The sequence below is a fragment of the Coturnix japonica genome, chromosome 4 (genome assembly GCF_054131305.1).
Source record: "Coturnix japonica strain WE chromosome 4, WE-NBRP24, whole genome shotgun sequence".
Classification (NCBI taxonomy): Eukaryota; Metazoa; Chordata; class Aves; order Galliformes; family Phasianidae; genus Coturnix; species Coturnix japonica.
The window spans coordinates 59,368,434-59,386,275 of NC_140666.1; the positions used below are offsets into that span (position 1 = coordinate 59,368,434).

At 38.6% G+C, this 17,842-nt stretch overlaps 1 protein-coding gene and 1 long non-coding RNA gene across 55 annotated transcripts in view; one reads left to right on the forward strand and one right to left on the reverse strand.

Moving 5' to 3' along the window:
• Window positions 1-17,842, forward strand: part of LOC107313592 (uncharacterized) — a 79,215-nt gene that overhangs the window by 18,738 nt on the left and 42,635 nt on the right. The window lies entirely within an intron of this gene.
• The window catches only part of ANK2 (ankyrin 2), a 315,505-nt gene continuing 299,263 nt past the window's right edge, over window positions 1,601-17,842 (reverse strand). For 37 of the 50 annotated variants that reach the window (XM_085546969.1, XM_085546992.1, XM_085546991.1 and 34 more), the window contains 11 exons: window positions 16,877-16,951; window positions 15,490-15,621; window positions 14,864-15,010; window positions 13,516-13,795; window positions 11,956-12,205; window positions 10,417-10,509; window positions 9,878-9,961; window positions 8,104-8,268; window positions 6,401-6,583; window positions 5,253-5,344; window positions 1,601-3,846 (listed from right to left, as the gene is read on the reverse strand). In XM_085546969.1, coding sequence (XP_085403095.1) covers window positions 3,663-3,846; window positions 5,253-5,344; window positions 6,401-6,583; window positions 8,104-8,268; window positions 9,878-9,961; window positions 10,417-10,509; window positions 11,956-12,205; window positions 13,516-13,795; window positions 14,864-15,010; window positions 15,490-15,621; window positions 16,877-16,951 — 1,685 coding nt within the window. In that variant the 3' untranslated portion in view covers window positions 1,601-3,662. The remainder of the gene's footprint in view (window positions 3,847-5,252; window positions 5,345-6,400; window positions 6,584-8,103; window positions 8,269-9,877; window positions 9,962-10,416; window positions 10,510-11,955; window positions 12,206-13,515; window positions 13,796-14,863; window positions 15,011-15,489; window positions 15,622-16,876; window positions 16,952-17,842) is intronic. The other 13 variants (XM_085547003.1, XM_085546971.1, XM_085547001.1 and 10 more) reach the window with 6 other exon arrangements.

The window sequence follows — 17,842 nt, forward strand, 5'->3', positions numbered from 1 at the left end:
GTAAATACATGGGTTGTAGCTAATGTAACTCCAAAAGCACACAGAAATCCTCTGTGAGCTCTACTTTTTTTACTTGTATGGAATATGTCAACTAAATCTCCTTGGACATATGCAGGACATTCTATGTAAATATGAGTTTATCCTCATTTTGTTGATATGGTATATAACATAATCAGTATAAGGTAACAGCCACATAGTTGGCACATTGTTCTGTATGTCGCTACAACTAGCGGCATCTCGCTCCAGGGTGGTCAGAGGTGTTAAAATGTTGTAAGTAAGTATTTTAGTCATAGATACAGAAATGAAGTCTTCCCTATTTCTTAAAGTGGAGAGAGGGGAGAGTAAGTTATCCAAATTGTTGCTGCCACTCAGCACTCCATGCAGGCACAAAGCCTGGCACTGGCCAGAATCCAAGTGGTTTCTACTTGGAAAGTGCTGATGCAGCAATGCTAGAGCTGCTCAGGGTATATTTTAAAATTACTTTAACAATACTGGCCTACCTCTGTCCCCACCACCACCCATGCAGCCCCATGGTAACAGAGTGATGCAGGATGAGGCACACAGAGCTGGGGCCACTTGTGTTCATGTGGACATGGAATGGTGCACGGCTGCAGTCCATGCTAGAGCCCACCTGTGTTCATGCGTAATGTCACCACTGCCTTTACATTGCTTGTGCAACTCATATGAGGTCTGATAGCTGCATGTGGAAGAAACAGAGCTTTAAGTGTATTTAATAGCCCTGCGTGGAGAAACTCATTTTCATGTCTTGAAATAATGGCAGAACTCCAGAGTTTGCCTGATCCCAAGGTGATATTGTGGTGCTGCAATGCACTAAGTGTTGTGGTGGGTTATGGTTCGTTCTTTGGCGGATGGGGCTGGGAGCAGTGGAAAAAAAATGAAGTGGAAAAAAGAATTCAAGTCAAAAGTCTGTGGATTAGGCATGCAACTAGAATTGTGAGCCTTTAAGGGCTTGCACAGAAGCTGCTTACATTGATGGTGTGCCTGGTGTGTGACTGTCAGTCGGAGGACTGAGCCAGTTTTTTTACTGGGAGCCTTGCATGCAGCATGTAAGTGAATGAATAGCAGGCAGGGCGCTGCAGCAGAGTGGGCTCCTCAGCTGCAAGCATGGACATCACTACAGATTTATAGTGTTGTCTTTGAATAGGCAGCAAAACTGTTTCCCTTTATTTTCTGTGCAGTGCAAGGGTGGATGGCATGATAGGAATTCACCCTTCACATTTCTTCCTTCCCTTTGCTTGAGAGAGACTCTTGTGGGTAGTAGCAAATACTTGTGGCCATTGGTAAAAGCAATTGGCTATAACATAGTCTGGTTTGTATTTGAAAGAAGATCCTGCATGGATCTCGAAAAAGAATTAACAATGATTTTTGAAATAATAATAATAATACTAAAAAACCAGCACAGCAACCTGTGCCCGACTCTTAATGAGGACTTTCACCCATTGCTGAACAGCAGAATTGAAAAGGTCTTAAAGAGCTGGGTACAGAGGAATTCTAATCATGATAGTTCACTTGAGGTACCCAAATACACTCTGGTCCTTCTGTGCTGCGTTGGCAGTAAAAGAGAATGAGCCGTTGTTGCTACATTTAACACTTGTACATTTTTATTTAGTTAAATCAGCCATTGTACACATTGCAGCTATGTATTGTTAGTGTTGTATCTTTTTTAATTTTTAACTAATACATGCCCTCATAGATATATTCAATTAGTGTTATCACCATGGGAACAAGATGCTGATTCATCAACTTAAAATTCACTTCTTCTCACAGTATTCAAGTTCTTTGATAACACAGCAAAAAAATTAAAATAAGAGGTGAATAACCATTATGTTGTTACACAGAACATCATCTGCACCGCAAATAACACAACAGAAATGCATTTCTTTAGAGCCCCGTTCTTGAAGATCATCCTGTGCTCCGACAATAAGAGAGCCGTCGGTGTGTCCTGAAATGTTTCATCAAGGGTCTCATTCGTTTTGGCTGCCAAAACACTTTTCTTTTTCTGCCTGCCTGCCAAAAAGAAGTGTTAGCGTGGCACCTCGGGTTGCTTTGCCTGCAGGAAGCCTCAGCTCCCAAGATGTGCTCCTGATTTTGGCATCGTTGTTTTAATGAGACGTGCCCTTCCTTGTTCTGAGCGCTGAGTGAGTCATAAACCCAAACTATAATCATAGGAGGCTGGGTATGCTTGGAAAAAGCATTACTCTTAAAGGAGGGGATTTGTTTTTAATCTGTTCTTGAGTACGCTATTAAAAAAACAAATCAGACAGCTGTTTAAAAACCTTTAGTGTGTTTGCATGTGTTGTATATGCTAAAATGCTGCAGAGTGCTCACCTCTAAATATTAAGGTATAGAATACCCAACATGTCAGATCTTTATGTTCCCTTTTTTACAGTAGGAGTGCATACGTGCTATCATGATTTTTCAGAGGGTTGATTTAGAAATATATATCATATATAGGTAGGTAACAAAATGTGAACAGAAACTGGCTTTCAAGGATAGTGAGCACTTTCTCTTTAAAAAACACTCGATTGGGAGATAAAAACTGCTCGCTCAGGGCTTAGAGGGCTATAGTAGGTTGACACAATTACAGGAGAGTTTGGTTTTGACCTTCAAATGCCACATGCATGTATCGGATAAGAGGCAATCTTGATTAAAACATGGTGAATTAATTATTCTTTTCGTATAGTGTAAGTCTTTCTCCCATAGTTATCTACAGTGCAGTGGCCAGCAGGACAATGTGGTTTGCTAAAGCAGTGATGAAAACAGGAAACTACTGTAGTTATAATTGTTTAATACACCCTGCCACATGTCCAGATCTAAAAGATTTTAATACCGTATGCAAATGTGCCATAGATATAGCTGCTAGCAAGTTGGTTACCTAATTGGATATTTTTAATTATTGTTTTTCTTTTCTGGAAATGTTGAAGTGGCTGCCCAAAGGTCTTAAAATATCGATGGCCACAGTCAGCTCTTACTTCATGAGAACAGCTGAATTTCCAGGTTTTTAGCCTGACTCTTAGAGCCTTTAACTATAATAATAGATCCCTAAACTGGAAGTCTTACGGATGCAGTAGATGTGCAGTGCTTCCTCCTCAGTCAGTGTTCGCAGTTGATCATGTTAATGTTATTTTTTTTGTTGTTCACCAGTGTCAACAAACCTTGTAATCCATGACACTAATAGTATTCATAGGCAGTGTGTTTTCTGCAGTCTCATAAGTCCAAATACTCTTGCTATATACAGTTTACATGTTAACTCCCTTTTTTCATGATGCCTGTACATAGTCACTTGAAGAGGCCTGTAGATGAAGTTGGTTTGACTAATGCAGTTTCGTGAAGCTAGTGCAGAAGCAAAGGACCGGCGGCAGAAAGTGGCAATGCTGACAAGGTCCCAGTACAGCACAAAGACGACAATTGGTGGATAAATCATCCCAAATGAAGGATGCTATCTTTGGTCACAAATTAGGGTAAAAATTAACAAAAAACCCAAAATCAAATACAGGGGGAACAAATGAATTCACTGCATCTGCACAAGTAGAAATGGCAGTGTCTTCCAGTGATTATGTAGGTCGTAATGTCTACACCTATAAAAGATGAATGCTGCATACTAGATGGACACGCTGTTGTTGTTGAGGGGAAGCAGCTTCTTATTTTGCATCCTGTTTCCAGTCCTCTTTGCAGAAGTGTCTAAGAAGCTGCTGAAGGTCATGCTGGAGGTCATCTTGTGGTAGTGCTTCTGGTGTGTCATCCAGCTCTTCTATGTGAACATGTTTTCCGTACCGATCCTTCATCACAGTCCTCTTCTGTGTGCTGGCTTTACTTAGTGTTGTCCTGAAGAGAGAATGAGAAAGCATTCATAGCCTACAGTTTCTGAAGGCTCTGAAACACACTCTTCTACAGCTGGAGGTTTAGGGGGTTGTTGTTGTTCTTTAAAAGTGAAATGAGAGTAGTTTTGGCTGTCAGTTTAAGCTAAGGCCAGACATTCTTTATTCATTCTGAACAGAACACACACCACAACCTTAACTAGCTTTCATAATGTATGCAGTCCATTTCTTCATGCTTATTAAACGCACAGTTGTGCATGCTCAGCAAAAACGTGCTGTAACACCAGGACATGCAACACAAGACATTCACACAGGACTGCCCACCTTGCTGTATTTAATGTCAGCATACAAAGTTCTCCTATACTTAAGGTTCCTTCATTGTATTTTCAGCTTTGTCAGGTAATTTCATGAATACTTACTTCTGTGCAAGTCTTCCTTAAGTCAGTAAAACTGAGTTTGTGGCAGTCTAGTGACTTACATTCTGTCTTTGTTTACTCTCTTAACTCAATGGAACGAGCTTTGCTCTACTAGTCAGAACCATAAATGTCACTGAGCCTCTTCCAGATCTAGGGAAATGCATGGGGTAGTCACTAGGCAGCTGGATGTCTGTGTTAGCCTTCACCAGGAGCCTGCTTTTTGATCAAAGCACTCTTGCCAAGTCTTTTTACTTATTTAAGTAAGGCAGCTAATACTTCTTAACCAATGAGTATAAGAAAATAATAAATGTAAGTATATGCGTATGTTGTTAGATATCTTCATATATCCTCTAATTAGTACTGATAGAGATAATCTGATAGTTTGAATATTGAATCAATCGCTATGAAAAGTGATTTGTGAAGCATCCTTAATGAGGCAAACTGTAAATTGCATTGCTGTTTTCTATCACCTCCTATGAAATTGATTAAGCAGTGATACCCGTTTGTACTGAGTCTAGCTGGGATGGAGGTAACTTTATTCACAGCAGCCTGCGTGGTGCTGTGTTTTGGCACATGGAAGAAGTGAGTGTGGAATGTCTGTCTGTCCTGCAATGTGATCACTGCTCAGCAACTGGCTGGACGTCAGCCTGCTTGTGAAAGGCAGTGAATGCATTTGCTTGGTTGTTCTTTTCCTTTGCTTATTACATTGTCCTTATTCAAGGTGTCCTGTGGAGAGCAGGTAAAGCAAGCAGTTGAGCTGTGCTTAGCTGACAGCCCTCCACATCCTTTTTTTCCTGAGCACTTTCAACTCTTTGCAAGACCTTCCTACTGCACATTTCCTTTCTTGTATCAGAATGTTAGTAATGTTTAGTAGCTTAGCAAATAGTCACATACTGTCAGTGGCTTCACTTCAGACACTCACTTAAATCCACTTATGTTCAGAGTGAGTTTGTTAGTTTTTATTGTGGTAGCAGTTCACTGCCATGCCAAGCCAAACCTTTTAATAACTGATCCATCCTCTTTCATGATTTCCTTCTCTACTAATGCAGGGAGCTGGATTTTAATTTGGTTGCCTGTATAGCTCAAAGCCTCAAAAAACATAAACTTCCAATTAAAACAAAGACAGAAAGCTAGGACAGAAAACAACTGTTCTTCATGCTTGACTATCTCATACAAACAAAGCTGAATGGTGAACTCCTTACAACTCTTCCTCTGATGTACAGATTAATAACAATTTCTTATGTAGGATAGTTTCATTGTGCTGAGAATTTTACTGAAGTAAATCTTAGAACTTTCCAAGTTTGAAAATGTTCAAATCAGGGCCTTGGAGCGCCACGTCATCCTTTATATCTGCTTACAACAACAGATACAATGACCTTTTACTGTTGCAGGAAATATTCTTTTATATGCTTTCCACCTGTCGGCCTGAGATGCCTGCTCTGAGAGCAAGCAGTAAATAGGCAGACACGCACAGAAATAGAGGGGGGATACTCCTAAAATGGAAGAAGCAGGGAATTGAGATCAGCAAAGTTTTTCACTGAGTATCTTGTTACTAATACTTCATAGAAAATAAAATTAGGAAATAAAAATGCTGCCTTTTTAAGTTCTTTTTGGCTAGATGCAGGGTTTTTTTTGCCTCTTGCCCTTTTCCTGCACTATTCTTTTTCTATTACTGAAATGTCTAACCTGATCAGAAGTACAAAAAGAGAAAAGGTGCTAATTAGCTCGGTAGCAATTTCTTCATGGACAGAAGTAGTCGGCTGTTTTGACACAGCAGTTTATCCAGAGAGTAGAATTAAGTGTCAATTACCAAAATCAGCAACACAAGGGGTAATGTGTGAATGAACTTAAAGCTTTAACAGTAACCACACAAAAGATTTCTATCAACTTAAATCCTCCACGGATTGCTTTCATTTTTTATTTTAATGGGAATCTTAAAATGTGTCACAGTTAATTCTGTAATGGAAGACTCTACCCATAAATACCCTTTATATATAATCTTTTATATAAGATGGTTTTCATAACATGGTCAAGTGTAACAACAGAGGTTTATACTTAGTGGTTGAGTTTGATAATTGCACCAGCAAAACTTTCAGTGAAATAGTCTGGCCTGGTTTAATAGTTACATTGGAAAGGTATTCTTACCTCTTCAAAGTCCTCTTTGGCCGATGGAAGATCAGTAGCTAAGCTGGCATCCCCCAGGTGTTTCTCCATTCTCTCTCCTTGCACTACCGTAGTCTTTATGACTTTGCTGACCTTGCGGCCTTCCACTGGCTCAGACTGGAAATTGGAGGCACTGGGCAAAACACCAGGTTCAGACAAAGTCACCTGGAAGGTTAGGACAATGATTAGGTTGGATATTATTTACATAACAGATGCTCACTAGCTAAGCTTTTAGTTCTACCATTGTTTCTTAATGATTGCCATAGAAAACAGGAAATGTTTTACCTTCTACATTGTCCGTGTACATTTTATCAGCTCAGGTGGTATCAGAACATATCATAAAATTACCGTAATCTTCTGAGAGATGAGTAACACTTGTATAAACCAAGGAACTCACAGGAGCAGCAGAATGGAATTCCAGAATACCAGATGGAAGCGAAAAATATGATTTTTTGTTTGGCAAAATATAAGTTTAGTTTATATGGGCTCCACAGGATGAGTTGTAGTTCTATAGTATGGTAAGCTAACTAAAATAAATGACTTCTGCTGTCAGCTTACTTTGAAGGAATCACCAATTCCCAAGGAATTAATTCTGATGGTTAATTCTGTTGGATAAGTAACACCTATCACATTCTTAGCTTTTCTAACGGTCATTTGTTAAATGTTGCTTTCAACCGCAGTACTGCTGAGATCAACCCTTTTTATTGACTCCTGCCCCTCTGTTGCTACCTTAAAGGTGCTACTATGTGTGTCTACAGGGCTGCATGGTGATCTAAAGCAGGACAAGATAGAAGTAACACTTTCGTTTAGCATCTTCAAACAAAGAATATATCAGTAACTTAAACCTAATGCAATGGGATAGTCATGGGGTGGCATAGTTGCAGAAATCTGGAGATCATTTAATATCAGTATTCACTAATTTCCTTAAATACAGTAAGAGATATAATAGTAAACATTTTCAATTTATCTACATGTTGACTTGGTACAAAACTGCTTTCTTTGAGATGAGCATTTCTCATAACTCATAGGATTTCTATCTTGAGTTGTTTTCAAAGAAAACAATCCCCCTCCTCAATCCTCTCCTTTTTCTTTTTTGGAGTCATTTCCATCTGCAAGAGAACTTTTCAAAAAATCAACCTGAAGTGAAAGTTATTGCCGTAATTAGAATGTAGCTCTGAATCTGCGTCCAGAGGAGGGCCACAAAAATGATCCCGGGAATGGAACAACTCCCCTACTAGGGACAGGCTGAAAGAGCTGGGGCAGTTCAGCTTGGAGAAGAAGGCAGCTCTGGGGAGACCTTAGAGCGACCTTTCAGTATCTGAAAGTGCTGAAAGAAAGAAGGGGACAAACTCTTTAGCAGAATCTGTGGTGCCAGGGAAAAGTGAAACAGTTTCAAAATAAAAGAGGGGAGGTTTAGGCTGGATATGAGGAAGAAATGTTTTACAGTGAGGGGGTGAGGCACTGGCACAGGTTGCCCAGAGAGGTGGTGGAAGCACCATCCCTGGAGACACTCAAGGTCAGTCTGGAGGGGCTCTGAGCACCTGATGGAGCTGTAGGTGTCCCTGGTCATTATACGGCAGTTAGTCAAGATGATTTGTAGATGTCCCTTCCAATGCGAAGGATCTATGTATGCTGTTAGAAGGTATACTGCACTTTTGTATGATAACAAGCAAAGTAGATCTCACCTCTGTCTGTTCACTGTCACTCTTCAGCACAACTCGTTTTACAACTTTGGAATAGCCATCTCCTTCTTCAACTGTGACAGGTTGTTGTGGTGTTCCTTGCATAATGATGTCTTCTTTTTCTGTGCCATCTGGAGAAACATACCGCCGGATGATCTTTCTAGTGACCTGAAGGAATGAAATAGAGCTTTGTCCCAAAAGAACTGACAGTAACAGATCATTTCTTCTTATTCTCTAAATAGCTTTCTCTACTCAAAAGGCATTTTTTCCTGCATTGGAAAACCTGCATTGATGGGGTTCAGTGTTTTCACAGCTTCAACATGCATACTCACAAATACCTACAGTACAGCAGCAGTTTGATGCATTGGCTTTACTTAGTTTACTGCTCAGCAAAGCTTCCATAAACTTCACAAGTGAACTGAGATACATATACTGTTACAACAATGTATATTAGAAAGACTAACTTAAACAGTATAGAGCCTTAGAACATTGTTTACAATTGCACAACTGCTAAAAGCCATTTTCAAACTGGTATTTTTCAAAAGTATCTTAACACTAATTAAAAGGCTTTTGAAACTTAAAGCTTGGCTATCAAGTACTTGGAACTGGTCATGTAATGTGGTAATTCAATAATAGTACTAATTGCTGCTCTGCACTAGTGAGCTAGAATTAACCTGCTTAAGTGACCTAATCTGATGCTTAAGCTTTCTAGGCATTGGCAAGCCAAGCAAAGAGTAGCAGAAAAGAATTACAGGTTTGAAGATGAGATAAATCTCTCAGGAGGGCAGCTATGCATCTTTTGGTGGACACTCTCATATATTTTCCCCACCCCTTTTTACGAGATGGCATTAAGCAGTTACATCCTGCTCTGCCCAGCAGCTCATTTGAAGTGAAGATCAATCAGACTGTTTGTGTAAGAGGTGAAGGTAATACTTGCCCAGACTCAGCCAGACCCAGCCAAAAGAACAAAGTTGAAGTACACTCACCCTTGCAGGATGTGCCTGGAAATATTTGTCTGGGGGAAGAGGGAGCGTGGCAGGTTGTTTTATTTTAAAATGATTTCAAACAGCTTCTAGAGATATACAGATATATAGTGTGTCTATGATATTTTATTGGGAGACAGCAGAGGAAGTCTGCCATGTCCTAGACCAATTGTCTAAGCACTGAACTGTCAGGTAAAGCAAGTAGGATAGAAATTCCTGTTCCATTTCCATGCTGTGCAAGTTCTATAAGCAAACTCTGAAAGTACTTATGAGGATATTGTACAAATAATTTCTGTGTTCTCTATGCCATAAAACTTTAACTGGATGTGCAGCTACACAAAATTGGGAACCTTTTTAGGCACAGTGAAGTGTGGATTTCAAGGGGCTCAAGTCTGAGTTTAGGTGACTTGTGGTTCTAACCTTGCATTAGTTTCATTAATATGGGCATACTTAAGCTCTTTGATAAAATTGTCTGGGGTTTGGTTGTTGTTGCAGTGGTTGATTTGTTTATTTTAATTAAAAAAAATCAACTTTTTCTCAGAAATGGAGGTCTAAATGGATTTAAGTAGGAAAATTAAAGTATGTCAAGTTATGAACTATGAAACACTATGATCTTGTAAACTGGAATAAATGTTCATATCTTGGAATCCATCATGAACAGAACTTCTGTTGTTGTCTTTGCTTAATTTTTAAAAATCATGTACTTTCCCAAAAGAAAATTGGGAATGTATGTGGACTTATTTATCCTTTTATAGGACAGTAAGAAGGTAGCAAGTGGGTGTAACTGATAATACCTTCTTTACCACTGTGTGGCCATATTCATCTGTGTACTGTTCTTCTGTGACTGTTTCTGGTGGCATTTCAGGCATACTATCGGCCTGTATGACAAAGAACAGACTTTAATGAAGCAATGCCTTAATGCATGTAAATTCCTTAAATAAGCCACTTTAAAATCAGTTAGAATTCAAAAGTTTAGAAATATTAGAAATTGTTATTCTGCAAATGAGTATCTGAAAACATGCAAAGGAAAGTTGCACCACAATAGTCAGGCAATTATGTGTTAGTTAATGGTGTTGTAGATTGGGCTGAAGAAAGTCTTTGTCCTCCTGCTGGAGTGTTTAATGGCATTTAGAGTTGAGTTAGAAAGGGTATTAATATGATCCTCTTTTTAAGAAAAGGTGTTAGAATGATTTATCTAATGATCATGCACTATTCAGGAGCATTTCAACTTCAGTTGCAATACCCAGCCCATTGGTTATTTCAGCATCACTCCATAATGTATCACTATGGCCTTAGCCACCACTGGCTTGTGCAGTCATTTCACACTTAATACCTGGATAATCACCCGGCGACGAATGACTCTGGTAGTTACCATCTCGTCCTCATCCGAGCTGGTTTCCAGCTCACCTAACTCCTCTGCTAACTCCTATTGGAAGCATGGAAACAGTGTTCTATTGTATGCAGTATTAACAGAATTCATAGGCTCTGTCTTGGTTTTTCTCTAAAATCAGCTTCTGAGAATTTGTGCTTTTAGGATTTTGGCCTCTTAACCTATGAAGTATTCACACAGGAACTGGAGGGAAGCTTTGCCATTTAACTATAAGCTATCTATTCATTAGCATATTGAAAAGAGAAGGATGAATTCCTATGGTACTAATTCTGCTCTTACTAGTCTCGGTGCTTTTAATGTTGCCAGAGACAAGCCATATGTTTCATGACATGGCTGAGTTGAACTAGACTGTGTTACTACCACCACCTCTGGAATTCATATGTATTGCATACAGTTCCTGTATTGCACAGAAAATCATATGAAAGCATTTTAATCCTTCATCCTTAGAAGTACATAGCACGGCATACAGACAGTAAGATGGAACAGTTTTAATTAGAAGACAATATATCAACAGTTCCGGCACCAGAGAGATCCAAGAAAAAATAGCTGCAAGTGTCCTGTACAGGAAAGAACTCAACATTTAAATGAAGAGATCAAAAGGGAAAGAGAAGCCAAAAAGAAATACTTGGGAAGCATAAAAAATATAAAAGTAGAAGTGAAAGAATAAATAAGAAGGTGCAAGAGGCAATATAGGCAGTATATATATATATATATTTGGGGGAGGTAAAGATTACTGTTGTAAATAAGTAGTACATTATGGTTGAGGGAAGCCTTTCCTGCTGAAACCTGAAGCTGCCAAGTAATACAATTTCTCCACTGAAAGCCATGTAGATGCTCTCCTTTACTCCCTCTGGACTTCTAACCAAATATGCAAGAATGTCCCTTCTTCTGCCACAGCCAAATGACCTACCTCAGATACTTCTTGTTTTTCTCTTCCATCCTGTCTCCTTACTGCCCTCATGCTACATAAGCAGAATTCTCAAGGTCTTTTCTTCCCAGTGCATCTTTAGTCTTCTTTAATGCACATCCTGCTGCCTTTTTTTTTCCCCCTCATCTCACTAAGTTTACAATACTTTTCATGACTTTCTTCACGATGCTCTTGTCTTTCTTAAGCTTAGAATGATACTACTTTATCTGTTTATGTGTATTATTCAGCCTTCACTTCTATGTGTTTTATGTCTGCACCTGTTACAAGCACCATTTAATTCTTTCTCACGTGCATGGACATAAATGCTGCAGACCAAAGGACAGGTAGGGGGAAGAAAAATCTGAGTTACAGTCCAGATTTCAGGATTTTGGTTTTGCTTTTGTTTTCAAACCTCCATCCAAACAATTAAAGCTAGTTCTCATAACTAGAGAGGAAACAGCTCAGTTGCAGATAGGAATATTTACAGGCAGCCTGATTATTCTATCTTACAGAATGACCTAGACATAAAACTTGTGTTTCTGTGTCAGCTACACTGAGGAAAAAATAGTATTTACCTTTTCTAAAGATTCCTCCTCATAGCCGCTTCCAAGCTTTTCTGGTTGTTCATCAGTTGACTCCACTATCACTAGACTAGTTCTCCTTGGAGAGAGGTCATCCTGATGGAGATGGAGCTCTTCAGGCTCTTGGATGATGGGAGAACCACCTCTCTGAGCAGATGATGGGCGTTGTGGGGATGTTTCTTCTCTCTCTTCCTTTGTTGCACTGAAGTGTGCAGATGGATCACTTGCTCCTGGAGTTGTGACACTGCAAATTAAAGGTTTGAGGAAAATAACTGCAATGCAGTTCTTTCCAACTTCCACATTTATGCACTGATTAAATACTGTTCTGCAATCTAGAAAGACTTAGAAATAACAGATTCTCTTTGGCAGTAAGTACAGGCTGCACATATTAAAACATAACGTACATGCAGTATTTCTCTGATGTATGTAGGTGAATTGTGTCTTCAGATGTTAATTTAACTCATCTAATTGAGATTTATCACATAACCTTTGTCCAACTCTGCTGCCAGGGTGACACCATGCGGACTGTGCAAATATTATCTATTTCGCTGCCTAGAATAATCTTTTAAGGCTGACCTATCTCTTTTCATGTATGCTGCTAAAAGAAAAAAAAGAACTATATCAAAACGGGTGGATCTACAGCCTGAAAAGTAGCAAACCTGCAGAATTAAGTATTCAATTTTTTTTAACTTCTTAAAAAGCATGCAGCTACTAGCACTTTGCTTCTCCCTTAACTGAGGAAATCACTGTATCTTAGTGAGTCCAGATTCCCTTTTCCATAACCAATACCATAACTCACAACTATATAACTGTAATAGTAGCAGTGACAGAATAACTTGAACATGTTGTGTTGTTTTTTCACTGGCTGGGTTTTCACAATCCATTGTAATCCCTAAAGTTGAGGGAACTGGGCTTGTTTAGCTTAGAGAAGAGAAAACTCTGAGGAGACCTCACTGCAGCCTTCCAGTACTCAAAGGGAGTGTTTAAACAGAAGGGGGAACACCTGTTTACAAGAGTCAGTAGTGACAGGACAAGGGGGAATGGTTTTAAACTAAGACAGGGGAGGTTTAGGTTAGAGATTAGGAGGAAGTTTTTCATACAGAGGGTGGTGGCACACTGGAACAGATTGCCCAAGGAGGTCATTGATGCCTCATCCCTGGAGACATTCATCAAGGCCAGGCTGGATGTGGTTCTGTGCAGCCTCGTCTAGTGGTTTGGCAGCCCTCCATATGGCAGAGGGGGTTGAAACTAGATGATCATTATAGTCCTTGTCAACCCAGGCTATTCTATGATTCTAAATATAACTAACTCTCTTCTTTCAATGCATCGAGCTAGCTTATTTCTTCATGGTCAATGCAAAGGACCAGCTTTCTCTCCCAGTCCTTAAGGTTTCCTTCACATGGATCAAAAATGGAAACCTACAGAAGAAACTACTGAATTTGTGAGCAGAACTGAAGGAAAATTCTATTGAATCCAAATGTTAAAATCTTCAAATGACACAGAGAAGGGAAAACATATTCTACGTAACGTTCACTCTCGTCTTTCAGCACTTACAAATGTTCACGTTGTGAAAATGTTGTTTCTACCACATCTTGGGGTTTCCCTGAGAGTTCAGCTTCCACTTGTTCCTTGTGTGTTTGCCTTAGGAGCTCAGCCATTGATAGCTCTCCCTCACTCCTAGGGGTACTGTCCTGAAAAGGAGAATAACTGACAGATACATCTTCCTCAGAAACAATGGGAGGATGTTCTGTTGGGTCGCTGTCTTTGGATATTCTGTGGCGTTCTTCTGGTTTGAGTCTTGAACTGTACAGTTCTTCTTGCAGTACAGAAAACCCTTTAAAAAAAGAAAGGAGAAATATCCTTACAAGTCTCATTAGAGTACAAAAAGTCATTCTAATTCTCCACATGCATTTAAAATACCTGAAAGTACCAAACTACCTGAGAATTTTAGAAGTCTTGAGTGGCAGAGGGTGTAACCTCTCTAAGCAGGAGAAGGATCATTGGATTACCATTAGAATTACCCAACCATTAACCTTGACAGTAACAGGCAAAATAGAAACTACACAGATGTAAAATAAAAACTTAAAATTAAAAAACAACTCTCTAATCCCGCAGAAGTAGTAAAACAGCACGTTCGTTTGTAACCAGTAGACAAGTGAAACACAGTGTCTGGGCTCTTGTTTTTCTTCACTAGTCACATTCGCTAGGAACCAACTGAACTCCAAAGAATAGCTTGGTGGAAAGCATAGCTATTTGTACTGAATTTAAGAAGGCATGTAAGTTAACATTATTAAACTAATTAGTTGTTATACTTGAATGTTAATTACAAAATTTATTCCCAAATCATCTACATAAAGATGGAATGTCTGTAGCTGTCTAATAGTATTGCATCAGTTCAGTAAAGTAAGTTAAGTGTGTAAAAGCATCACTTGAAAACAGAGGATTTTACTTCATGCAATTTGGAGATGTTTCTTTAGTGCACTGAATATAGAACTTTCCAATTCAAGTATCCCAGCAGCATCATAGCAGAATTACAAACAAAGTCCTGTATATCTGAATCCAAAGGTATCCCCTTGTAGAAATCTTGGTTAGAAATCCCCTTGCAGAAATCTTAGAAATCCTGATGCAACCTTCTTAACTTGTAAGAAAGCAACTGTATAAGCAAAAAAATAAACCAGACCCAAGTATTTGCAGTACTTCCTGATAATGTTCTTTTATTTCCTTTTAAGAATCAGCTGATGCAGAGATTTTATGCCTAGTAAAATAGTGACCTGTGTGATGTCATGCCTTCATTCACTCATGTTGTGATTTCAAAATTAGATTCTAGAGCTCAGTCAGGACAGTTAACAGATTATTCTAGTCAGACACAGGATCAAGTCTGACTGTGTCAGGAGATGTTTACCTTCACTATGGTCCAATCCTATTGTTTGTTCAATTTCTGCATATGTGCGAGTAGTGTGGACCTGCATAGAGTCAATGCCACTGGTCTCCATTAGGTGAACAATATCCATTCGATTGATTTTTGTAAGACACTGAGTAAGACTTGTATCTGTGGGATTAGAATGACATTATATAGCTGAGTTAAGAATCTCACATTTTCCATATGAAGTACAAATGTAGGATACCAATTTAGGAGAATTTCTATGTAAAAAAGTAAGTTTTACTGACAGGCTACATGCAAACATTACCACTAATCTTGTTTCTTCTTTCAAAGTGCTTCAGTTACCCCAAATATTTTTTCTGTTTATGGAAAAAGAAGACTCAATGTTTTTTCCACTCTTACTTTGCTGTAAAAGGTTCCATCTTGTTTTCCAAATAAACAGAATTAAACCATTTTTTCTGAGAATCTTATGACATGCCATGTTAAACAGAGAAACTTTATAAAAAAAGAAAGAAAATAAAGCCCAATCTGCAGCCCTTCTTTCTGTTGCTTAAATTTTACCCATATTTTCCCTTTCTGATTTACAGCAGACACAGGTCACCTTGCATATAGGAGGCAGTAGATATATACTATAACTGATAATGAACCTGTTGCGTGTTTCCCATCCCTTTCAAGCCAGTATTTGAGGAGTGCATGGCTCTGGTCTTGAAGTGAATTAGGATTTTCAATCCTGATTTGGTGAATTTGCTCTTCCGTGAAATCCAGTTCTCTTGCTAACTCTGGAAAAGAAATCCTTTTCTGTGAAAATGTATTTTATCTTTCCCACTTTACCTTACATCTATTTTACAGTTGTCAGCTACAAAGTTGGTTACAGAGTTTTCTGAAACCAATTTCTCTTTATTTCCATGTTAATGATGTTAAACAAGATGTTCAAGACAAAGATAACGTATTATGCTTAGAAGTGAGGGGTCTGTGGGAGCTTTTCTTTTTTGTGTGTACCATTCTGAGTTCTCAGAGTTCTCACAACACTACTGGCCAAACCATGACACATGCCCCCTAAAATGTTTCACGTTTTGGAAACTTTGATCAAAGTCTAGTGAAAGAATTCATTTGAAGTAGTAGCATTTTTTAAGGGCTAGATTAAAGCATGATCATACTGCTCCCCTGGACTTATTTCAGCAAAAGAAAAGTAAAATGCTATCTTTCTGACTAAGCACAGGCTCATGCAGCAGTCCAGGCTTGTCACCCATCTTATAGCCCCAAAGGAATGTTTGACACAGTCAATTTTACCATCATCAATCTTCATCATAACTCAAAACAGGAATATTTGTGCAGGCATATTACTCTGCCCCTTCCAAAATCCTATAAAACATTAGCATCTATTTTGATGAGCATTTTTTTTTTTTCTAGTTTTGTTTTCAGGACTGTATAGTCTTTATATTTAAGAATATTTTGTAGGATTGCATGGTTTAACACAGCATGGAAATTTCTATATATATATTCTTTGTAAACATTTTGGAACACTTTTTGGTGATAGAGATCTGCAGTTCATCCTCCGTTCTCTCACTTTTCCCCAGCAGTATTAATACACTATCTTGAAGTGACTTAAAACACAGTCCTTTTCTCCCCTTTTCCCTCAGCATATTTTCATAGAAAATAAGTTGTAAATTTTCCCTGTAGTGGCCTTCTGCCTCAGGATTTTCAAAACACTGCTCATGTTTATTCATTTATCTTTTAGCCGCTTTATCTTTTAGAGTTGTTGCACTATGCAAGAAAGTGTAGAGTAACATCTGCCAATTCTTTGTCACGTTCTCATCCTAAGTGTTTTATCTCTGGAGATACCTTAGCTCTGCATCTTACAAGTTCTTACTTAATAGGCTGAAGGAATCTTGGTAACCAGTAGACAGATCATCTAGCTCCTATAAGCTACCAAAATATTTCTACGGAATGGCTTTAGATAATCATCTAGAAGAAAAATGAAAATACTGAGGAATGCTTGCCTTGTTTCTCTCTAGAATAGATCGTGTGTTTTACCTGTCCAACTGAATCCAAGGTGATCAGCAATGTGGGCCAGTCTTTCCTCAGTCCGTTCCCGATCATCCTGTTGATCTAAAGTTCAAAGAGAACAGCCACAAGTTGTCTTTTACAAATTAAAAAGCAATTTTTATAGGTGATAAACCAAAGGAGGGAAAGATTTTTTTTTCTTCTGACTGCTCTAGTCTAAATGTGGAGGGGCTGCTACAACTGGGTAATTAAATTAAGGTGTATAAATCTCCAGCCTTCTTGTGCGATTTTTTCCAAAACTATGGAACTATCTAGATATTTTTATTTGAAAATCAGACTTCCATGTAAAAAATAAGGATTGAAATACCTACTGCACCTATTTTTATCCAAGCATTTTATTCTAACACTTAAGTTGAAGACTTTAACTAGGTCAGCATATTCCATGCCTCCTTAGTAAATGCCAAGGCTGGAAAATTCATCTGGACTGGTGCTTCGAATTGTGGTGGTGTTTGTTTTTTGTTTTTTGGTTGGTTTCTTTTTGTGTGTGTGTGGCAAGGAAAAATCTGTTCAAAGTGTCCACTTAACATTTCATACTATGGTTTGTGTTTGTAAATTACTTACTTAAATGTCTTTGACTCTTTCAAATAGACAGGAATACAAATACTTAAAATGAAGGCAAGGAAAAATCAAATGCTTAATCACCAGCCTGTATTTCAGTAGCGGTGGCATTTGACTGTTTCTCCCATTCTCAAAGCTACTTTGAGGATGCCAGAATTTGAGTTTTGATTTTCCCTGAACACACTCGTGGATCTCAAAATACCACATTCAGAAAATAACTTAATGAAATATGCACTTTTCATTTTAGCTACTGGATTTCTATCACGACTACCCAACGGCAGTACAAGTAAAAAACCGAACTCCTGACAACTTGTACTAAAGTTATTAATAACACGCAGAATTTCCATGAGAGTGGGTCAAAAATAAAACAAGAAAATC